This window comes from Neoarius graeffei, chromosome 16, assembly GCF_027579695.1.
Source record: "Neoarius graeffei isolate fNeoGra1 chromosome 16, fNeoGra1.pri, whole genome shotgun sequence".
NCBI lineage: Eukaryota > Metazoa > Chordata > Actinopteri > Siluriformes > Ariidae > Neoarius > Neoarius graeffei.
Genome location: NC_083584.1, coordinates 3,540,645 through 3,566,000, shown reverse-complemented (window position 1 = coordinate 3,566,000; position 25,356 = coordinate 3,540,645). Strand labels below are relative to the sequence as shown.

Here is a 25,356-nt window from a genome sequence, read left to right as displayed (position 1 = left end):
TAGTGCGCACTACTCTACCACACTTCTCTCCTGTAGTGCACACTACTCTACCACACTTCTCTCCTGTAGTGCGCACTACTCTAGCACACTTCTCTCCTGTAGTGTGCACTACTCTACCACACTTCTCTCCTGTAGTGTACACTACTCTATGACACTTCTCTCCTGTAGTGTGCACTACTCTAGCACACTTCTCTCCTGTAGTGTGCACTACTCTACCACACTTCTCTCCTGTAGTGCGCACTACTCTACCACACTTCTCTCCTGTAGTGCGCACTACTCTACCACACTTCTCTCCTGTAGTGCGCACTACTCTAGCACACGTCTCTCCTGTAGTGCGCACTACTCTACCACACTTCTCTCCTGTAGTGTGCACTACTCTACCACACTTCTCTCCTGTAGTGCACACTACTCTACCACACTTCTCTCCTGTAGTGCGCACTACTCTAGCACACTTCTCTCCTGTAGTGTGCACTACTCTACGACACTTCTCTCCTGTAGTGTGCACTACTCTACCACACTTCTCTCCTGTAGTGTACACTACTCTACCACACTTCTATCCTGTAGTGTACACTACTCTACGACACTTCTCTCCTGTAGTGTGCACTACTCTACCACACTTCTCTCCTGTAGTGTACACTACTCTACCACACTTCTCTCCTGTAGTGTACACTACTCTACGACACTTCTCTCCTGTAGTGTGCACTACTCTACCACACTTCTCTCCTGTAGTGTACACTACTCTACCACACTTCTCTCCTGTAGTGTACTCTACTCTACGACACTTCTCTCCTGTAGTGTGCACTACTCTACCACACTTCTCTCCTGTAGTGTACACTACTCTACGACACTTCTCTCCTGTAGTGTGCACTACTCTACCACACTTCTCTCCTGTAGTGTACACTACTCTACCACACTTCTCTCCTGTAGTATACACTACTCTACGACACTTCTCTCCTGTAGTGTGCACTACTCTAGCACACTTCTCTCCTGTAGTGTGCACTACTCTACCACACTTCTCTCCTGTAGTGCGCACTACTCTACCACACTTCTCTCCTGTAGTGCACACTACTCTACCACACTTCTCTCCTGTAGTGTGCACTACTCGAGCACACTTCTCTCCTGTAGTGTGCACTACTCTACCACACTTCTCTCCTGTAGTGTACACTACTCTACGACACTTCTCTCCTGTAGTGTGCACTACTCTACCACACTTCTCTCCTGTAGTGCGCACTACTCTACCACACTTCTCTCCTGTAGTGCGCACTACTCTAGCACACTTCTCTCCTGTAGTGTGCACTACTCTACCACACTTCTCTCCTGTAGTGCGCACTACTCTACCACACTTCTCTCCTGTAGTGTGCACTACTCTACCACACTTCTCTCCTGTAGTGTGCACTACTCTACCACACTTCTCTCCTGTAGTGTGCACTACTCTAGCACACTCCTCTCCTGTACTGTACACTACTCTAGCACACTTCTCTCCTGTAGTGCGCACTACTCTACGGCACTTCTCTCCTGTAGTGCGTACTACTCTACCACACTTCTCTCCTGTAGTGCACACTACTCTACGACACTTCTCTCCTGTAGTGTACACTACTCTACGACACTTCTCTCCTGTACTGTACACTACTCTAGCACACTTCTCTCCTGTAGTGCGCACTACTCTACCACACTTCTCTCCTGTAGTGCGTACTACTCTACCACACTTCTCTCCTGTAGTGCACACTACTCTACCACACTTCTCTCCTGTAGTGCGCACTACTCTAGCACACTTCTCTCCTGTAGTGTGCACTACTCTACCACACTTCTCTCCTGTAGTGTACACTACTCTAGCACACTCCTCTCCTGTACTGTACACTACTCTACCACACTTCTCTCCTGTAGTGCACACTACTCTACCACACTTCTCTCCTGTAGTGCGCACTACTCTAGCACACTTCTCTCCTGTAGTGTGCACTACTCTACCACACTTCTCTCCTGTAGTGTACACTACTCTAGCACACTCCTCTCCTGTACTGTACACTACTCTACGACACTTCTCTCCTGTAGTGTGCACTACTCTACCACACTTCTCTCCTGTAGTGTGCACTACTCTACCACACTTCTCTCCTGTAGTGTACACTACTCTACCACACTTCTCTCCTGTAGTGTACTCTACTCTATGACACTTCTCTCCTGTAGTGCGCACTACTCTAGCACACTTCTCTCCTGTAGTGTGCACTACTCTAGCACACTTCTCTCCTGTAGTGCGCACTACTCTACCACACTTCTCTCCTGTAGTGCGCACTACTCTACCACACTTCTCTCCTGTAGTGCGCACTACTCTACCACACTTCTCTCCTGTAGTGCGCACTACTCTACCACACTTCTCTCCTGTAGTGCACACTACTCTACCACACTTCTCTCCTGTAGTGTGCACTACTCTAGCACACTTCTCTCCTGTAGTGTGCACTACTCTAGCACACTTCTCTCCTGTAGTGTGCACTACTCTACCACACTTCTCTCCTGTAGTGTGCACTACTCTACCACACTTCTCTCCTGTAGTGTGCACTACTCTACCACACTTCTCTCCTGTAGTGCGCACTACTCTACCACACTTCTCTCCTGTAGTGCACACTACTCTACCACACTTCTCTCCTGTAGTGCGCACTACTCTAGCACACTTCTCTCCTGTAGTGTACACTACTCTACGACACTTCTCTCCTGTAGTGTGCACTACTCTACCACACTTCTCTCCTGTAGTGTACACTACTCTACCACACTTCTATCCTGTAGTGTACACTACTCTACGACACTTCTCTCCTGTAGTGTGCACTACTCTACCACACTTCTCTCCTGTAGTGTACACTACTCTACCACACTTCTCTCCTGTAGTGTACACTACTCTACCACACCTCTCTCCTGTAGTGCGCACTACTCTACCACACTTCTCTCCTGTAGTGCGCATGACTCTACCACACTTCTCTCCTTTAGTGTACACTACTCTACCACACTTCTCTCCTGTAGTGCGCACTACTCTAGCACACTTCTCTCCTGTAGTGTGCACTACTCTACCACACTTCTCTCCTGTAGTGTACACTACTCTACGACACTTCTCTCCTGTAGTGTGCACTACTCTACCACACTTCTCTCCTGTAGTGTACACTACTCTACCACACTTCTATCCTGTAGTGTACACTACTCTACGACACTTCTCTCCTGTAGTGTGCACTACTCTACCACACTTCTCTCCTGTAGTGTACACTACTCTACCACACTTCTCTCCTGTAGTGTACACTACTCTACCACACTTCTCTCCTGTAGTGCGCACTACTCTACCACACTTCTCTCCTGTAGTGCGCATGACTCTACCACACTTCTCTCCTTTAGTGTACACTACTCTACCACACTTCTCTCCTGTAGTGCGCACTACTCTAGCACACTTCTCTCCTGTAGTGTGCACTACTCTACCACACTTCTCTCCTGTAGTGCGCACTACTCTACCACACTTCTCTCCTGTAGTGCGCACTACTCTAGCACACTTCTCTCCTGTAGTGTGCACTACTCTACCACACTTCTCTCCTGTAGTGCGCACTACTCTACCACACTTCTCTTCTGTAGTGTACACTACTCTACCACACTTCTCTCCTGTAGTGCGCACTACTCTACCACACTTCTCTCCTGTAGTGCGCACTACTCTACCACACTTCTCTCCTGTAGTGCGCATGACTCTACCACACTTCTCTCCTGTAGTGCGCACTACTCTAGCACACTTCTCTCCTGTAGTGAGCACTACTCTACCACACTTCTCTCCTGTAGTGCGCACTACTCTACCACACTTCTCTCCTGTAGTGTGCACTACTCTACCACACTTCTCTCCTGTAGTGTGCACTACTCTAGCACACTTCTCTCCTGTAGTGTGCACTACTCTACCACACTTCTCTCCTGTAGTGTGCACTACTCTACCACACTTCTCTCCTGTAGTGTGCACTACTCTAGCACACTTCTCTCCTGTAGTGTGCACTACTCTAGCACACTTCTCTCCTGTAGTGTGCACTACTCTACCACACTTCTCTCCTGTAGTGTGCACTACTCTACCACACTTCTCTCCTGTAGTGTGCACTACTCTACCACACTTCTCTCCTGTAGTGTGCACTACTCTACCACACTTCTCTCCTGTAGTGCGCACTACTCTACCACACTTCTCTCCTGTAGTGCACACTACTCTACCACACTTCTCTCCTGTAGTGCGCACTACTCTAGCACACTTCTCTCCTGTAGTGTGCACTACTCTACGACACTTCTCTCCTGTAGTGTGCACTACTCTACCACACTTCTCTCCTGTAGTGTACACTACTCTACCACACTTCTATCCTGTAGTGTACACTACTCTACGACACTTCTCTCCTGTAGTGTGCACTACTCTACCACACTTCTCTCCTGTAGTGTACACTACTCTACCACACTTCTCTCCTGTAGTGCGCACTACTCTACCACACTTCTCTCCTGTAGTGCGCATGACTCTACCACACTTCTCTCCTTTAGTGTACACTACTCTACCACACTTCTCTCCTGTAGTGCGCACTACTCTAGCACACTTCTCTCCTGTAGTGTGCACTACTCTACCACACTTCTCTCCTGTAGTGCGCACTACTCTACCACACTTCTCTCCTGTAGTGTGCACTACTCTAGCACACTTCTCTCCTGTAGTGTGCACTACTCTACCACACTTCTCTCCTGTAGTGCGCACTACTCTACCACACTTCTCTCCTGTAGTGTGCACTACTCTACCACACTTCTCTCCTGTAGTGCGCACTACTCTAGCACACTTCTCTCCTGTAGTGTGCACTACTCTACCACACTTCTCTCCTGTAGTGCGCACTACTCTACCACACTTCTCTCCTGTAGTGCACACTACTCTACCACACTTCTCTCCTGTAGTGCACACTACTCTACCACACTTCTCTCCTGTAGTGCACACTACTCTACCACACTTCTCTCCTGTAGTGTGCACTACTCTACCACACTTCTCTCCTGTAGTGTGCACTACTCTACCACACTTCTCTCCTGTAGTGCGCACTACTCTACCACACTTCTCTCCTGTAGTGCGCACTACTCTACCACACTTCTCTCCTTCAGTGCGCACTACTCTACGACACTTCTCTCCTGTAGTGCGCACTACTCTACCACACTTCTCTCCTGTAGTGCGCACTACTCTAGCACACTTCTCTCCTGTAGTGTGCACTACTCTACCACACTTCTCTCCTGTAGTGTGCACTACTCTACCACACTTCTCTCCTGTAGTGTGCACTACTCTAGCACACTTCTCTCCTGTAGTGTGCACTACTCTACGACACTTCTCTCCTGTAGTGCGCACTACTCTAGCACACTTCTCTCCTGTAGTGTGCACTACTCTACGACACTTCTCTCCTGTAGTGTGCACTACTCTACCACACTTCTCTCCTGTAGTGTGCACTACTCTAGCACACTTCTCTCCTGTAGTGTGCACTACTCTACGACACTTCTCTCCTGTAGTGCGCACTACTCTACCACACTTCTCTCCTGTAGTGCGCACTACTCTAGCACACTTCTCTCCTGTAGTGTACACTACTCTACGACACTTCTCTCCTGTAGTGTGCACTACTCTACCACACTTCTCTCCTGTAGTGTGCACTACTCTACCACACTTCTCTCCTGTAGTGTGCACTACTCTACCACACTTCTCTCCTGTAGTGTGCACTACTCTATGACACTTCTCTCCTGTAGTGTGCACTACTCTACCACACTTCTCTCCTGTAGTGCGCACTACTCTAGCACACTTCTCTCCTGTAGTGTGCACTACTCTACCACACTTCTTTCCTGTAGTGCGCACTACTCTAGCACACTTCTCTCCTGTAGTGTGCACTACTCTAGCACACTTCTCTCCTGTAGTGTGCACTACTCTACCACACTTCTTTCCTGTAGTGCGCACTACTCTAGCACACTTCTCTCCTGTAGTGTGCACTACTCTACCACACTTCTCTCCTGTAGTGCGCACTACTCTAGCACACTTCTCTCCTGTAGTGCGCACTACTCTAGCACACTTCTCTCCTGTAGTGCGCACTACTCTACCACACTTCTCTCCTGTAGTGCGCACTACTCTACCACACTTCTCTCCTGTAGTGCGCACTACTCTACCACACTTCTCTCCTGTAGTGCGCACTACTCTACCACACTTCTCTCCTGTAGTTCGCACTACTCTAGCACACTTCTCTCCTGTAGTGCGCACTACTCTACCACACTTCTCTCCTGTAGTGTGCACTACTCTACCACACTTCTCTCCTGTAGTGCGCACTACTCTACCATACTTCTCTCCTGTAGTGCGCACTACTCTAGCACACTTCTCTCCTGTAGTGCGCACTACTCTACCACACTTCTCTCCTGTAGTGTACACTACTCTACCACACTTCTCTCCTGTAGTGTACACTACCACACTTCTCTCCTGTAGTGTGCACTACTCTACCACACTTCTCTCCTGTACTGTACACTACTCTACCACACTTCTCTCCTGTAGTGTACACTACTCTACCACACTTCTCTCCTGCAGTGCACACTACATTACATTACATTACATTACATTACATGGCATTTAGCAGATGCTCTTATCCATAGCGATGTACAATGAATGCAAAAGTCAGGTACACAAAGTGCTGAACTTCTAGACAAGAAAGTTCTAGTGCCAACTGAACAAGTGACAGCAATACTTAGTGTAATATTTTGCTGAAGTACCAATACTCAAACAGCCAAGGAAACAAACCAACCATATAAAGTACAACTAAAGAACTCAAAACAGCTAAGCCCAGGCGAGACCATACACAGCCTGGGTTGGTCTAGACCGAAACGCAGTTACACAGTGGGCAGGGAGGAAGGGGAGAGGTGCAGCCTGAAGAGGTGAGTCTTCACAGTCTGTGCTTGGAGGTGGTCAGGGAGTCGGCAGTTCTGACCTCAGTGGGAAGGTCATTCCACCAACGGGGAACCAGGACAGACAGCAGTCTTGAGTGGGCAGGGCAGGAGCAGAGAGGAGGAGGGACCAGGTGACCAGTAGTAGTGGAGCATAGGGATCTGGCTGGTGTGTAGGGTTGGATCAGGGTTATCCCTAATCCCTTGAGAGCCTGGTAAGCTAGCACCAATGTCTTAAATTTGATGCGAGCTGCGATAGGTAGCCAGTGCAGGTCAGCAAACAGAGGATTGACATGGGAAGAATGAGGGAGGTTGTAGACTTGGCAAGCTGCAGCATTCTGGATGAGCTGCAGGGGTCTGATGGCAGAAGCTGGAAGGCCAGCAAGGAGAGAGTTACAGTAGTCCAAGAGAGGATCAGCGCTTGGACCAGGAGCTGAGTAGAGTAGGTGGTGAGAAAAGGGTGGATCCTTTGGCTGTTGTACAGGAGGAATCTACATGTCACTGCAGCGATCTACAGGTCACTGCAGCGATGTTCGCTGAGGAGGAGAGTTTGTCATCGAACACAACCCCTAGGTTCTTTGCACTGGGTGAAGGGAGACCTAGAGATGTCCCCCATGGAAAGGACAATGTCCATGGGTGGAGAGGATGGAGCAGGAATGTAGATTACCTCTGTCTTGCCTGGGTTGAGCTTCAGGTGATAGTTGTCCATCCAGTTCTGGCTCTCACCCAGGCAAGCAGAGATGTGAGCAGAGATCTAATGGCCCTTTTCCACTACCCTTTTTCAGCTCACTTCAGCTCGCTTCAGCTCACTTCAGCCCGACACGGCTCGCGTTTCGACTACCAAAAACCAGCACAACTCAGTTCGTTTCAGCCCTGCTTAGCCCCTAAAACTCGCACCGTTTTGGAGTGGGGCTGAAGCGAGCCAAGCCGTGCCGAGTGAGTCTGGGGGCGTGAGCAGACACTCCCCTGTGCACTGATTGGTGAGGAGGAGTGTCCTCACATGCCCACACACGCCCCGCGAGCGCGCTGGGATCTGTAAACACCGCAAACCCGGAAGAAGAATAATTACGAATTACGAGAATTTCTGAAGCCTTATGCGCCTCGCCTCATCTATACGCTCTTGCCAGTATCTGTCCGCGTTGTCGGTGACAACAAGCCACAGCACCAAAACCAGCAACACTAACGACTCCATGTCCTCCATGTTTATTGTTTACTATTCGGGTCGTGAGACTACCGCTTAAAAGCTCACTGAATCAGTGACATACAGAGCATCGTGGACAAGTTCGCGGAGCGCAAGGCTCGTCGTATGCCCTTCAAATAATGCGCGCAGTAGGCTATTGATGTTTTATTATGAGCCATGTACAGTATGTCGCCGAATGTTTTTTTGTTTCTGAGTTACATGTTCGTTTGAAGGACTTAATGTCCAAAATAATAGTTGCACCCCGTAGTGTTGAAATTGGTAAACACAGCGCATTCAGTGAGGTTTGCACCGCCCTCCTTTTATTTCTGACTCTTCCTGTCACCGTTGCAACCTCTGAGCGCTCATTCGTATGCCCTTCAAATAATGTGCGCAGTATAGGCTATTGATGTTTTATTATGAGCCATGTACAGTATCCTAATGTTTTTTGTTTCTGAGTTACATGTTCGTTTGAAGGACTTGATGTACTAAATAACATAGTTGCACCCGGTAGTGTTGAAATTGGTAAACACCGCAGTTGCGGACATTTTGTAGCCTAAAATGATGTTATGATAAGCTTTAATAAAGGGTCCGGTCATTTGCCCCGCCCCCGGCCCGGCTCTGACTTGTTCCGCCACTGTCACTGATGTCACTGTTTGCGCTGCTTAACGACATCACGTGACGTCCACCCACTTTCGCTAACTCCACCCAATGTGTCCACCCACTTCCAGCCAGCACGGTTCAGCGCGGTTGTAGTCGAAATGCAACTCCAACAGCCCCGCTCAGCTCGACTCAGCTCGACTCGGCACGGCACGGCTCAGCCGCGTTTGTAGTGGAAAAGCGGCATAAGTGTCAGAAGGAGGAAAAGAGAGAAACAGTTGGGTGTCATCAGCATAGCGGTGGTAGGATAGACCATGAGCAGAGATAATTGGGCCAAAAGACTGGGTGTAGAGGGAAAAGAGAAGCAGACCAAGGCCTGAACCTTGAGGGACACCGGTGGTAAGTGGGTGTAGTGCTGATACAGTACCAGACTGGGTAACCTGGAAGGAGTGACCAGACATGTAGGACTTCAATCAGTCTAAGGCTGTCCCACAGATCCCTACAACTGATAAGGATGGCAAGAGGATGGAGTGATCAACAGTGTAAAATGCAGCAGAGAGATCAAGGAGGATCAGGACTGAGGAGAGGGAGGCAGCACGTGCTGCATGAAGTGCCTCACTGAATGACAGAAGTGTAGTCTCAGTTGAGTGTCTGGCTCGGAAGCTGGACTGGTGAGGATCCAGGAGGTTGTTCCATGAGAGAAAAAAGGAGAATTGGTTAGCAACAGCACATTCAAGTGTCTTTGACAGGAAGGGGAGAAGAGAAATGGAGCAGTAGTTCTGGATGACAGAGGGGTCTCAGGTGGGTTTTTTCAGAAGAGGGGTGATGTGGGCCCGTTTGAAGCTGGAGGGAAAGTGTCCAGAGGACAAGGAGGAGTTGATGAGGGAGGTGATAAATGGGAGGATGTCAGGAGTGATGGTCTGGAGGAAAGATGAGGGGATAGGGTCAAGGGTACAGGTGGTCAGATGGTGAGAGAGCAGGAGCTGGGAGACATAATAAGTGGAAAGAGCAGAGAGCAAGGGGGAAGAGACAGGGAGGAGGGGGTTGGAAGGGTGAGGCAGGCATGGAGAAGGTGCTGTGGATGGCCATGATCTTCTAAAAACACTGCAAAGTCCTCTGCAGTGATGGAGGACTGAGGTGCAGCTGGTGGAGACTTGAGGAGAGAAGACAAAACAAAACAGTTGATGAGGGTTAGAGATGGAGGTGTGAATTTTGGAGTGATAAAACTTCATCTCGGCTGATTTGAGTGAGGCTGAGAACTCAGCAAGGAGAGACGAGTAATGGAAAAGGTCATCAAGGGCCCTGGATTTTCTCCACTTCCTCTCTGCTGCACGGAGACCGATTCTGTAGGAGTGAAGTGTTTCAGACATCCAGGGACTAGGAGGGGAAGATCTTGCTGGCCTTGAGACAAGAGGAGATGATGTGTTCAGTGATGAAGAAGGAGAGGAGAGCAGGAAGGATGCAGCAGATACACTAGAGTAGAACTACTCTAGCACACTTCTCTCCTGTAGTGCACACTACTCTTGAGATTGAGGTTGAGAGTACGTCATGCGCGTTCTGGCTGCCGCTTCTCACCGGAGCTCTTATTTTATTTCTTTTTCTATTTTTTTTCTTTCTTGTGTGTTTGTGTAGTTTGGTGTTTGTTTGAGTGTTTTGTCCGCCGGTTGTGGTGTAGCTCCGGACCCAGTTTGGGGCGTCGGTTCCCTCCAGGCCTTGGTTCGCTGTGGGTGGTGCCTGTGCTCCCAGCTATGGACTGCAGTGAGCCTGTTGCTCAATTTACATCATGGTTGTCCAGCGCTCTGTGCTTTAATGCTTGGCGTGATGTTCCGAGCGATGTTGCTCGGTGGTGTCGCGGCGGCTGTGCAGGCGGTTTGGGACACACCAGCGCTCTGCATGGCGGTGCTTCTGTGCTCGCTTTGTGGATCCATGGCATGGTGTTCGAGCAATGTTGCTGACGGCGTCACGACGGCGGTGCTGGAGATGTGGGACCTGTTTTCGTGTGCCTTTTGGTGGGACTGTGGCTGCTACACCATGGGAATTACATCCTGACCTCTACTTGGTGGACTTTTTATTTTTTATTATATATATATTTTTTTTCTTTCCTTGTCTATAGTTGTAAAGCGTCCTTGGGTTTTTTGAAAGGCGCTATATAAATTTAACTTATTATTATTATTATTATTATTACTCTATCACACTTCTCTCCTGTAGTGCACACTACTCTAGCACACTTCTCTCCTGTAGTGCACACTACTCTAGCACACTTCTCTCCTGTAGTGTACACAACTCGAGCACAATTCTCTCCTGTAGTGTACAGTAGTCTAGCACACTTCTCTCCTGTAGTGCACACTACTCTAGCACACTTCTCTCCTGTAGTGCACACTACTCTAGCACACTTCTCTCCTGTAGTCTACACAACTCGAGCACAATTCTTTCCTGTAGTGTACAGTAGTCTAGCACACCTTCTCTCCTGTAGTGCACACTACTCTAGCACACTTCTCTCCTGTAGTGCACAGTACTCTAGCACACTTCTCTCCTGTAGTGCACAGTACTCTAGCACACTTCTCTCCTGTAGTGCACAGTACTCTAGCACACTTCTCTCCTGTAGTGCACACTACTCTAGCACACTTCTCTCCTGTAGTCTACACAACTCGAGCACACTTCTCTCTCAGGGCATCCATTTAATTCACAGTTGATCTTTCCTTATTCTTAGTGTAGACAATACTGATAGAAAGAGGGTTTTAGAAAGACAGAGAGAGAGAGAGACAGACAGACAGACAGACAGACAGATAGACAGACAGACAGAGAGAGAGAGACAGACAGACAGAGAGAGAGAGACATACTTTTCCTTGGCATGGTTGCTGTGAGAGTTCTGCAGTGCACCAGAGATGAGCTGAGATTTTACACGTCCTGCAGCGCAGACCCTGTTTAGAATTCCCTACAGACACACACACACACACACACACACACACACACACACACAGACAGATGCAGACAAACAGACACACAGACAGAGAGACAGACACAGACAGACAGAGTCAGTGAAATAGGTTACACATGCAGACAGACAGACAGACAGACAGACGGAGAGTGAATTAGGTTACACATGCAGGTTTAAACACCAGTGTGATGCGTCTCTGACGATGTGATCCAGTTCTAATCCTCACTCTGAGATCTGATCACTGTTACCTCTTTTCCACCAACATTGAGCAGGTTCTTGAACCGGTTCTTTACAGGATTCGTTGAACCTTGGTGCCAGCTAGTGAACCGGCCCACGTTTTCATTAGTTTTTGATCAGAACTGTTGTAATCACGTATGTGTGATGAACGGAGGGCGTGGCACAGCAGGAGTAAACAGTTGCAGCAAGAGGGCGGTGTGCGGTGATTACCTGCGAGCTTCTGTTCTGTTATTGCTGATATTTGTTTTTGGTCCATTTTTTCTGAAGATGTTTCCTTTTCTGTTGCGTTCTCCATGACTGCGCTCCGCTTCCTCTCCAAAATAATGACATGCCCCCTGATGTCATCACGGTTCAGGGTGGAAAAACCAGCGATGTTTTGGTTTCAGCTGGGAACGAACTTTTCAGGATCTGAACCAGTTTATTTTTAGTCGAAATGCTCTGAACGGGTCAAAATTTGGTGCACAAACAAGAACAGAACCCGTTCCCTGTTGGTGGAAAAGGGGTATGAGTTGTATTATTATTCCACCACCCCCTCCCTCCTACGCCCTGCTGCTGTCACAGAAAATTAATCAACACCTTCAGACCAATCAGAATCCACAATTCCACAGCTGAACATTTTAAAGGGACGATATGAAGGACACAGACGTCCATTACTCATTAGCTGGATTAGCCTCATTGCTATGTTACTGCCCGATGGAGATTCCACTATGATTAAGAGTGATCTCACTACGCAGTGGTGATTTGAGACACAGCCGGTGTTATGCCGCTCACCCACGATGACGTGTTTGCAGAGCTGACAGCTGGTTGGTCGACGGAACACGTAATCCAGGAAGCAGTGTGTTTGTGCAGGGCGGAGCTTTTGCTGTACCAGGAAGGAGGGGCTTAAAGATGGTTTGGGGCTCTCGCTGGGCAACGGTGAACCTGGAAGCAGAGGCGGGGATGGGGGCAGGGCATCATCGATGACATCAGAAGGCAGACGGGCGTCGCTGTAGGAGCGCTGGAAGAAATTCTCCACACTCTTACTGCGCATAAACGCCAAGGAACGCTTTAACCTCAACATCTGCTGAGAGATAGAGACAGAGAGAGGGAGAGACAGACAGACAGAGAGAGAGACAGACAGAGAGACAGACAGATAGAGAGAGAGACAGAGAGAGGGAGAGATAGACAGATAGAGAGAGAGACAGACAGCCACAGAGAGAGACAGAGAGAGAGAGAGAGAGACAGATAGAGAGAGACAGAGAGAGAGAGACAGAGAGAGGGAGAGAGACAGACAGCCACAGAGAGAGAGACAGAGAGAGGGAGAGATAGACAGATAGAGAGAGAGACAGAGAGAGAGACAGAGAGAGGGAGAGAGACAGACAGCCACAGAGAGAGACAGAGAGAGAGAGAGAGACAGACAGACAGAGAGAGACAGAGAGAGAGAGAGAGAGGGAGAGAGACAGACAGCCACAGAGAGAGACAGAGAGAGAGACAGACAGACAGAGAGAGAGGCAGAGATAGACAAACAGAGAGAGAGAGGCAGGGAGAGATAGAGAGAGACAGAGAGAGAGAGACAGACAGAGAAAGACACACAGAGAGACAGAGACAGACAGACACAAAAAGAGAAAGACAGAGAGAGAGAGAGACAGAGATAAAGAGACAGTGAGAGACAGACAGCCAGACACAGAGAGACAGACAGAAAGTCAGTAATCAATGTATTTAAATTGTCATGTTCCACAGTTCTTTCTGTAATGGAACTCAATCTCTCACAGTTCTGATTGGTTGAGATTATTCGACGTGTCACACTGACCAACCTGCTTTACTGTTCCTGCGAGTGACACTTTAACACGGAACCAGGAAATACATTCACACCTTCACTCATTCACACATTCACACCTATTCACACCTTCACTCATTCACACATTCACAGCTTCATTCATTCACTCATTCACACATATACACTCTTTCACACCTATTCACTCTTTCACACATTCACACCTATTCACACATTCACACCTATTCACTCATTCACACATTCACTCATTCACACCTATTCACACCTTCACTCATTCACACATTCACAGCTTCATTCATTCACTCATTCACACCTATTCACTCTTTCACACCTTATTCACTCATTCACACATTCACTCATTCACATCTTCATTCATTCACTCATTCATACCTATTCACTCATTCACACATTCACTCATTCACACATTCACTCATTCACACCTATTCACACCTTCACTCATTCACACATTCACAGCTTCATTCATTCACTCATTCACACATATTCACTCTTTCACACCTTATTCACTCATTCACACATTCACTCATTCACACATTCACATCTTCATTCATTCACTCATTCACACCTATTCACTCATTCACACATTCACTCTCACACCTATTCACTCATTCACACATTAACTCTTTCACAACTTATTCACTCATTCACACATTCACTCATTCACATCTTCATTCATTCACTCATTCACACCTATTCACACATTCACTCTTTCACACCTATTCACTCATTCACTCATCAACACCTATTCACTCATTCACACATTCACTCTCACACCTATTCACTCATTCACACATTCACTCTTTCACAACTTATTCACTCATTCACACATTCACTCATTCACATCTTCATTCATTCACTCATTCACACCTATTCACTCATTCACACCTATTCACTCATTCACACATTCACTCATTCACATCTTCATTCATTCACTCATTCACACCTATTCACTCATTCACACACATTCATTCATTCACACATTCACTCTCACACATTCACACCTATTCACTCATTCACACATTCACTCTTTCACACCTATTCACTCTTTTGCACATTCACACCTATTCACACATTCACACCTTCACTCATTCACACATTCACAACTTCATTCATTCACTCTTTCACACCTATTCACTCTTTCACACCTATTCACTCATTCACAGCTTCACTCATTCACACCTATTCACTCTTTCACTCATTCACATTCACTCATTCACACATTCACTCATTCACACATTCACTCATTCACACCTATTCACTCTTTCACACATTCACACCTATTCACTCATTCACACCTATTCACTCATTCACAGCTTCACTCATTCACACCTATTCACTCTTTCACTCATTCACATTCACTCATTCACACTTATTCACACATTCACAGCTTCACTCATTCACACCTATTCACTCTTTCACTCATTCACTCATTCACACATTCACACCTATTCACTCATTCAGTCCTATTCACTCATCCACACCTATTCACTCGTTCACTCATTCACACATTCACTCATTCACACCTATTCACTCATTCATACCTATTCACTCATTCACACCTATTCACTCCTTCACACCTATTCACTCATCCACACCTATTCACTCTTTCACACCTATTCACTCTTTCACACCTATTCACTCCTTCACACCTATTCACTCTTTCACACCTATTCACTCATTCACTCATCAACACCTATTCACTCATCAACACCTATTCACTCATCCACACCTATTCACTCCTTCACACCTATTCACTCATCCACACCTATTCACTCCTTCACACCTATTCACTCATCCACACCTATTCACTCTTTCACACCTATTCACTCCTTCACACCTATTCACTCATCCACACCTATTCACTCCTTCACACCTATTCACTCATCCACACCTATTCACTCTTTCACACCTATTCACTCATTCACTCATCAACACCTATTCACTCATCAACACCTATTCACTCATCCACACCTATTCACTCTTTCACACCTATTCACTCATCAACACCTATTCACTCCTTCACACCTATTCACTCATCCACACCTATTCACTCTTTCACACCTATTCACTCATTCACACCTATTCACTCTTTCACACCTATTCACTCATTTACTCATCAACACCTATTCACTCATCAACACCTATTCACTCCTTCACACCTATTCACTCATCCACACCTATTCACTCTTTCACACCTATTCACTCATCCACACCTATTCACTCTTTCACACCTATTCACTCATCAACACCTATTCACTCCTTCACACCTATTCACTCATCCACACCTATTCACTCTTTCACACCTATTCACTCATCCACACCTATTCACTCTTTCACACCTATTCACTCATCAACACCTATTCACTCCTTCACACCTATTCACTCCTTCACACCTATTCACTCATCCACACCTATTCACTCTTTCACACCTATTCACTCCTTCACACCTATTCACTCATCCACACCTATTCACTCCTTCACACCTATTCACTCATCCACACCTATTCACTCTTTCACACCTATTCACTCATTCACTCATCAACACCTATTCACTCATCAACACCTATTCACTCATCCACACCTATTCACTCATCCACACCTATTCACTCATTCACTCATTCACACCTATTCACTCATTCACTCATTCACACCTATTCATCTAGAGTTTCACTGTTTACACTCTGGCTGTCAAAACACCAAGTCATTCAACACCAACATTAAATACATCACGATCACACATTTAATATTATCAGTAATTCATTCATTCCTTTAAAATCCACAGAAAGTTTATTTTTTCCACACAGAGGACACGGGAGGAGACGCGTCTGAATCAGAGACGTGACTCGTCTGGAGCAGTGAATATTTTATGGATAAAATGATGTTTGAAGTTAAAGTTTCTCTGTAAGAGCAGCAGATGAGCGCTGAGTCAGTTTCCCCTTCACACTGTGAGCATGTTTTCTTTACAACAGACTCAGAGTGCAGCAAACTAACACACACACACACACACACACACACACACACACACACAGCTTTATTTTAGTAGTAATTATTGACTTTAGTAATTCAACAATTTAAAATAGTGAATCAAAAGTATAATAAAATATCCGACACCTCACACACACACGACCATTTCATCACCTCGATTTAAAATCTGATGGCTTGATTAATCTGTGTCTGGGAGTTTAATAAAACTGGGAGTTTAATAAAATAAACAAAATGTAAACGAGCACTCTGTGCTGGACCGAGTGCTGTTCTCTGTGCCGGACCGAGTGCGGTTCTCTGTGCCGGACCGAGTGCGGTTCTCTGTGCCGGACCGAGTGCGGTTCTCTGTGCCGGACCGAGTGCTGTTCTCTGTGCCGGACCGAGTGCTGTTCTCTGTGCCGGACCGAGTGCTGTTCTCTGTGCCGGACCGAGTGCTGTTCTCTGTGCCGGACCGAGTGCGGTTCTCTGTGCCGGACCGAGTGCGGTTCTCTGTGCCGGACCGAGTGCGGTTCTCTGTGCCGGACCGAGTGCGGTTCTCTGTGCCGGACCGAGTGCTGTTCTCTGTGCCGGACCGAGTGCTGTTCTCTGTGCCGGACCGAGTGCGGTTCTCTGTGCCGGACCGAGTGCGGTTCTCTGTGCCGGACCGAGTGCGGTTCTCTGTGCCGGACCGAGTGCGGTTCTCTGTGCCGGACCGAGTGCGGTTCTCTGTGCCGGACCGAGTGCTGTTCTCTGTGCCGGACCGAGTGCTGTTCTCTGTGCCGGACCGAGTGCTGTTCTCTGTGCCGGACCGAGTGCTGTTCTCTGTGCCGGACCGAGTGCGGTTCTCTGTGCCGGACCGAGTGCGGTTCTCTGTGCCGGACCGAGTGCGGTTCTCTGTGCCGGACCGAGTGCGGTTCTCTGTGCCGGACCGAGTGCTGTTCTCTGTGCCGGACCGAGTGCTGTTCTCTGTGCCGGACCGAGTGCTGTTCTCTGTGCCGGACCGAGTGCTGTTCTCTGTGCCGGACCGAGTGCGGTTCTCTGTGCCGGACCGAGTGCGGTTCTCTGTGCCGGACCGAGTGCTGTTCTCTGTGCCGGAGCGAGTGCTGTTCTCTGTGCCGGACCGAGTGCTGTTCTCTGTGCCGGACCGAGTGCGGTTCTCTGTGCCGGACCGAGTGCGGTTCTCTGTGCCGGACCGAGTGCGGTTCTCTGTGCCGGACCGAGTGCTGTTCTCTGTGCCGGACCGAGTGCTGTTCTCTGTGCCGGACCGAGTGCGGTTCTCTGTGCCGGACCGAGTGCTGTTCTCTGTGCCGGACCGAGTGCTGTTCTCTGTGCCGGACCGAGTGCTGTTCTCTGTGCCGGACCGAGTGCTGTTCTCTGTGCCGGACCGAGTGCGGTTCTCTGTGCCGGACCGAGTGCGGTTCTCTGTGCCGGACCGAGTGCTGTTCTCTGTGCCGGACCGAGTGCTGTTCTCTGTGCCGGACCGAGTGCTGTTCTCTGTGCCGGACCGAGTGCTGTTCTCTGTGCCGGACCGAGTGCGGTTCTCTGTGCCGGACCGAGTGCGGTTCTCTGTGCCGGACCGAGTGCGGTTCTCTGTGCTGGACCGAGTGCGGTTCTCTGTGCTGCTGAATAATGAGTGCGGAAACTGTTTTGTTTCATTAAACCTGTGATTAATGTGAAAATCACAACCAGGACGATATTCCTGCAGTAATATATCAGTGATACACCACACTCCTATTAGATTTATTTCAACACTCACAAAATATTCTCTCTCAGATATCATTATATTAATCTTTCACTTTTCATTTTTAAATCGCCTCTGACATTTCCTCAGCAGCGAAGTCAACGCTGTTTCCTTTTTCAGTCTGTATTTTCTATCCCTGATTGCTTTTCAGGATTAAAGCTGAGAGTTTGTGTTTAAAGGCAATGGTCTGGACTCAGAAAACCGACTCAAGCCACTGCGTAACCCGACTCTGAATACCAGAAACTTTCCTTGTGGAAATCCTGACATGACTCCTGGACTCAGGTCTCCATCTGAGATTACGACCCTCTCTCAGCACACACACACACACACACACACACACCAGTGATCAAACAGCCGTGATCAACACACTGTACACACAACACACTGATGTTCAGCTGCTCCCATTCATAACTACAGAGAGAAATGTCACTTACAGCTGCTTTAATGTGAAGCCCTGATGTTCACATTTACAGAACAGAAGCAGCTGCACTTCAAACTTTAGTCTGGATTAATCTGTAAGACTGAAATCCAAATGTGAAATACAACATATGGGGAGAGAGAGAGAGAGAGAGAGAGGGAGAGAGAGAGAGAGAGTCTCACCTTGGACCCGGTGTTGATGGATAAGGTGCTCGGTGATCTCTGCAGCTCGTGCGGCTCCACTTCACTCTCCATCTCATCACTCTTTTCCGTCATCACCGCTCTGAAACTTTACAATAAACTTCAGCCTGAGCAGGAGCAGGAGGAGCAGGAGGAAGAGGAGGAGGAAGATGATGATGAGGAGGAGGAGTGTCGGACTTTATCCCGGTAGTGTGTGCGCTCAAATAAAAAAAAATAACCAAATTGCGCGTGCGGGGAAAAGAAGAGGAGAGAAGAGAAGAGAAGAGAAGAGGAGAAAAGAGGAGAAGAGGAGAGAAGCGGAGAAGAGAAGAGAAGAGAAGAGAAGAGAAGAGAAGAGAAGAGGAGAGAAGCGGAGAAGAGAAGAGAAGAGAAGAGAAGAGAAGAGAAGAGAAGAGAAGAGGAGAAAAGAGGAGAAAAGAGGAGAAGAGGAGAGAAGCGGAGAAGAGAAGAGAAGAGAAGAGAAGAGAAGAGAAGAGAAGAGAAGCGGAGAAAAGAGGAGAAGAGAAGAGAAGAGAAGAGAAGAGAAGAGAAGAGAAGAGAAGAGAAGAGAAGAGAAGCGGAGAAAAGAGGAGAAGAGAAGAGGAGAAGCGGCTCTCTGACTTCTAATGCATCCGCGCACTACTGAACAAGCGGAGAGCGCACGCGCTCTCTCTCTCTCTCTCTCTCTCTCTCTCTCTCTCTCTCTCCCTGCAGGTTTACTGTAAAGTCAGCAGCGTTAAAATGACACTGCATCCCAGCTTCAGTGTTCAGCTTCAGTGTTCAGTGTTCAGTATTCAGCTCCAGTGTTCAGTGTTCAGCTTCAGTGTTCAGTGTTCAGTATTCAGCTCCAGTGTTCAGTGTTCAGCTCCAGTGTTCAGTGTTCAGCTTCAGTGTTCAGTGTTCAGCTTCAGTGTTCAGCTTCAGTGTTCAGTGTTCAGCTTCAGTGTTCAGTGTTCAGCTTCAGTGTTCAGCTTCAGTGTTCAGTGTTCAGCTCCAGTGTTCAGTGTTCAGCTTCAGTGTTCAGTGTTCAGCTTCAGTGTTCAGCTTCAGTGTTCAGTGTTCAGCTTCAGTGTTCAGTGTTCAGTATTCAGCTCCAGTGTTCAGTGTTCAGCTTCAGTGTTCAGTGTTCAGCTTCAGTGTTCAGCTTCAGTGTTCAGTGTTCAGCTTCAGTGTTCAGCTTCAGTGTTCAGCTTCAGTGTTCAGTGTTCAGTATTCAGCTCCAGTGTTCAGTGTTCAGCTTCAGTGTTCAGTGTTCAGTATTCAGCTCCAGTGTTCAGTGTTCAGCTTCAGTGTTCAGTGTAATACCGGGAAAAATTTCCCATCATCTGATCCAAGGACACGGAGAGTAAAGAGTGCACTCAAACAAATAAAAATGAATAAATTATTAGCTGCACCCTACCCATAATACACACTGCCTTTTGCAGGGCGTAGGGAACAGGGTGAAAGGAACAGGGCGTAGGGAACAGAGCATAGGGAACAGAGCAAAAGGAACAGGGCATAGGGAACAGAGCATAGGGAACAGGGCAAAAGGAACAGGGCGTAGGGAACAGAGCATAGGGAACAGAGCATAGGGAACAGGGCGAAAGGAACAGGGCATAGGGAACAGGGCATAGGGAACAGAGCATAGGGAACAGGGCATAGGGAACAGAGCATAGGGAACAGGGCGAAAGGAACAGGGCGAAAGGAACAGGGCATAGGGAACAGAGCATAGGGAACAGGGCGAAAGGAACAGGGCATAGGGAACAGGGCATAGGGAACAGAGCATAGGGAACAGAGCATAGGGAACAGGGCGAAGGGAACAGGGCGAAGGGAACATGGTGTAGGGAACATGGTGTAGGGAACAGGGCAAAGGGAACAGGGTGAAGGAAACAGGGCAAAAGGAACAGGGCATAGGGAACAGGGCATAGGGAACAGAGCGAAAGGAACAGGGCGAAGGGAACATGGTGTCGGGAGCATAGTTTATTCCTGAAACTGAACTGCATCTGATGCCAATATTCACTTTCAAGTTCCAATATACACTATATTTCCAAAAGTATGTGCACCTCATAACTATGAACATCTCATTCCAGATTTAGTCCCTTTTCCTGTTATAATGTGCTCCGTTCTTCTGGGAAGGCTCTCCACTAGATTTCTGGGTGTGGATTTGTGTTTGTTAGTGAGATCAGACCCTGATGATGTGATGTTGAGGCTCCAGTTCGTCCTAAAGGTGTTCAGTGGGGTTGAGTTGAGTCAGGGCTCTGTGCAGGACACTCGAGTTGTGCATGGAGCTCCTGTGCTTTGTGTACAGGAGCATCGTCAGGCTGGAACAGGTTCGGGTCTCGCAGTTCCAGTGAAGGAAACTGTAAAGCCACAGCGTACAGAGACGTTCTATACAACTGTGTGGTAAATTTGTTAAATTGTGCCAATTCTTTCCAGTGCACCTCAGTAGAAACACAGTGGTTTAACTCAGAGCCTGTGCACAAGTGTAGCATGTGGAGGGATAGATTAAATAAAGGTACTAAAGACGTACCATTCAGGGTATTACTGCACAGGGACAAGAAATAATACAGTTTACTGTGACTGAGATTTGAAATATATTTAAATAAAACATTTTTTTTCGTGGTCCGGTTTCCATCAAATCCTGCGCTCTGATTGGCTGGCGAGCGGGTCCGTATCCTATGATACAGACCCTAGTTACGGACCCCGGTTACGGACCTCTGGCGACTCGCTCGTTCACAACAACAACAAACATAGTAGCAATTTTTGTCAACATTTATTTTCACATTTCTCAGGAGAATCGCATTAATTTTACAGCATGGATAGCGATAACGACAGTGTTCACAGCGAAAGCGAGTTTTACCCCCCTGAGGAAGAAGAAATAAAATAAAACATTTGAGGAGAAAGCTAAAAACCTCTAACTGCTGCTAACGCTGAGCAAAAACATGGCTGAGTCCTGAATGACTCCTATTTGTATAAATACGGGACTACATAGGCAGCAAAATGTAGTTTTTTCCTGCCATGGAAGTGCACTTGTATACCGAGGAGGAAGCAATTTGCATTACAGTCGTGAATGAGGATTCAAAATGGCGGCTCGGCTCGCCTCGGCACAGTTTTTCCTTTCGGGCGCTCTCGTTTTCTGTTAGAATTTGGTAAAGAAAAAAATATATATATTATTTACCAGCTTAAGGTCGGTCCGTATGGTGAAATACCGTGACCTCGGCCTTGAATACTTGAGTACTTTCAAGACCTCGGTCATGGTACTTCACGATACAGACCTCCCAGCTGGTAAATAACATATATATACTCTACATCTTGATCGTTAGTTTGCTGACATTTTCCAACATGTTAATTAGTACTAAAATAAACTATTAAAAGTTAAATGACTGTTTTCAATTTTATACAAAGTGCAATAATAAGGGTGGCACGGTGGTGTAGTGGTTAGCACTGTCGCCTCACAGCAAGAAGGTCCGGGTTCGAGCCCCGTGGCCGGCGAGGGCCTTTCTGTGCGGAGTTTGCATGTTCTCCCCGTGTCCGCGTGGGTTTCCTCCGGGTGCTCCGGTTTCCCCCACAGTCCAAAGACATGCAGTTAGGTTAACGTGGGGCGGCCTTGGGCTGAGGTGCCCTTGAGCGAGGTACCGAACCCCTGACTGCTCCCCGGGCGCTCTGGCGTGGCTGCCCACTGCTCTGAGTGTGTGTTCACTGCTTCAGATGGGTTAAATGCAGAGGATGAATTTCACTGTGCTTGAAGTGTGCAGGTGACGGATAATAAAATAAAGATTTCTTCTTCTTAATACAATATGTGAAAGCTGCTGTAGTGAATACAAACCGTGAACAAAATAAATATTCTGTATAATACATGGAGTCAAAATATGTAAATAAATAAAATATAATACAATAGAGATATAATCATTTCAACTTATTTGTGAAAATGAACACCCACGTGCAATGAACCGGTGCTGCAGGTGCTCTAGCCCCTGGCCCTTTTCTGTTTGCTGTCCAAAGTGCCCTTTTCATAGGGACTGTTTTGTTGTTTTGTTTTTTTTTAATATTTGTAAAAGATAAGTTAGCTCCAACATCAATATTCTCTACAATTTGACAATAATATATGAAATTATAGATTTATAAAATAACGTTTTTCTATGTAAATGCGGGCATCAATCCGTGACGTCATGCATTCAGTGCGCCTCCGTGCAGAAAGCGCATGCAGGCGGTTGGCAGGCGGTTGGCAGTGGGAGACAGTGCGAGGAACGGCATGGTGGGTCACACTGAAAGTCTCCTTTCATTTCTTATCTGAACATGCAATATTGTGCAGCTTAGAACACAACAGTAAATGCGTAGGGTTGTTTATCATTTAATGAAGCCGCCGAGGCTGTATTTAAACCGTTTGCTCCATCCATTTCATTAACGTGGCAGATTCGGAAACTTTAGTTTGAACGACGGCGTTAATAACATATTCTAGCAGCTTCGAAAACTTAAAGTGCCATTCCACCATTGGATGTATTCTTTGGCATAAAATACAATATATTTTGACAACATATATAAATGGTATCACTAGACAGAGAAATCTTTTAGCTTCAAAATGATATATCAAACATAATTTTTTGACAACGACAAGTATATTAATTTTGCGACCAAAGTCACCTACCCTTTTAATTTCCGCGCGTGATGTCATCGGCAGGTTCCCCTTCTTGTGTACCACGTGACGTGTGACGTGGCACATATTATCAGCAATGGCGGATAGAACGCGATAAAAATAATACCAATAAATCTAGCTAATACCAATAAATCTAGCTAACTGAAAGATTAACTCAATTTTTCGCAATTTTTTTGGCCCCCATATACGAGGAGAAATGACTCTCTCACTTTGGGGGTTTCCTGGTCTAAAAATAGACCGACACGTGGTACACAAGAAGGGGAACCTGCCGATGACATCACGTTTCACTACCGCGCGGAAATTAAAAGGGTAGGTGACTTTGGTCGCAAAATTAATATACTTGTCGTTGTCAAAAAATTATGTTTGATATATCATTTTGAAGCTAAAAGATTTCTCTGTCTAGTCGTGTTGTCATAAAATATATTGTATTTTATGCCAAAGAATACATCCAATGGTGGAATGGCACTTTAAGGCTGAATGACGACGTCCACAACATATTCTATCAAGACACACAGAATGTTCAGTTGCAATTGAAATTTAGTTTTGAATAAAGTTAACTTGTGTGAAAAATTTGTTCCAAGTGCCCTTTTTTGAATGTTGAGCCCCTGCCCCTCCAAAGGTCTTTGCACGGCCCTGGACATGAATGTAAATGCAGCCTGAATTATATCTACATATCGACTTACTATGTGCATCACAATAAACTTCATAAAATCAGCTTCATGATTAAATCCATGATTAACTGTGAAATTGCTGCTTTTCAGCATCGGAGAGATGAGAAAGAGCTGATCACGTGACAAGAGACGGTTACCTCACCATCATGTGTGAAAGAGCCAATCAGGCTAAAATATGCAAATACATGGCAGGAGAAAGGGGCGGGGTAATATAACTGGAAGCCTTTTGTTTTGCATATTTATGAGCTCAGAGTAAAAGTGTCATAACAGGATTTTATTCGAGAGAAAATCTATTTCAGGGTTTTCAGAAAACGAGTTTTATATATTTATAAGAATAAAATAAGCTGAATATTTTTTTAAATGTCTGTAAAACTATAAACATGGAAAGAGAAAATAATAATGAATATATTTACAACAGTAACAAATACTACTACTATAAATAATATCAATGCTGTAGATTGTTCTTTAGGCTCCGCCCCTTCCTTTCAGTGATGCATGATGGGATAGATTAGTGCACACATCAGCAGATACAGTCCCTCATCACACCGTTTTGTATCTTATACACACCTGTACACACACACACACCTGTACACACACCTGGACCACAGGAGAGTGATTTGAGACAGCCGCAGCGTCAGTGTCGGCCGCAGGCGCCCTCTGGTGGTCAGAGACGGTAATACAATTTTAAACGTGATTCAGGATCCAGTTTTGTTTCTGAGGTTTAATTTGCACTGGAGGCCAATCAGAGACAGCCTCCAGGTCAGCATGGGGCGGGTTTACAATGGAGAGATCTGATTGGCTGACTGGCTCTGAAGCAGCTTCATCTCGCTGCGGTGTACAAAGTAATGCACGTGCCCATAAACAGTGGTGCTTGAAAGTTTGTGAACCCCTTTAGAATTTTCTATATTTCTGCATAAATATGACCTAAAACATCATCAGATTTTCACACAAGTCCTAAAAGTAGGTAAAGAGAACCCAGTTAAACAAATGAGACAAAAATATTATACTTGGTCATTTATTTATTGAGGAAAATGATCCAATATTACATATCTGTGAGTGGCAAAAGTATGTGAACCTCTAGGATTAGCAGT

At 46.7% G+C, this 25,356-nt stretch overlaps 1 protein-coding gene across 1 annotated transcript in view; it reads right to left on the bottom strand.

Annotated features, from left to right (window-relative positions):
* LOC132899892 (SH3 and cysteine-rich domain-containing protein 2-like) overlaps positions 1-19,057 on the bottom strand; it is a 29,467-nt gene extending 10,410 nt beyond the window's left edge. The window contains exons 1-3 of the mRNA XM_060941945.1: positions 18,965-19,057; positions 12,642-12,933; positions 11,536-11,630 (exon numbers count right to left, since the gene is read on the bottom strand). Of these exons, the coding sequence (XP_060797928.1) occupies positions 11,536-11,630; positions 12,642-12,933; positions 18,965-19,057 (480 nt within the window). The remainder of the gene's footprint in view (positions 1-11,535; positions 11,631-12,641; positions 12,934-18,964) is intronic.
* Between the last annotated feature and the right edge of the window lie 6,299 nt (positions 19,058-25,356).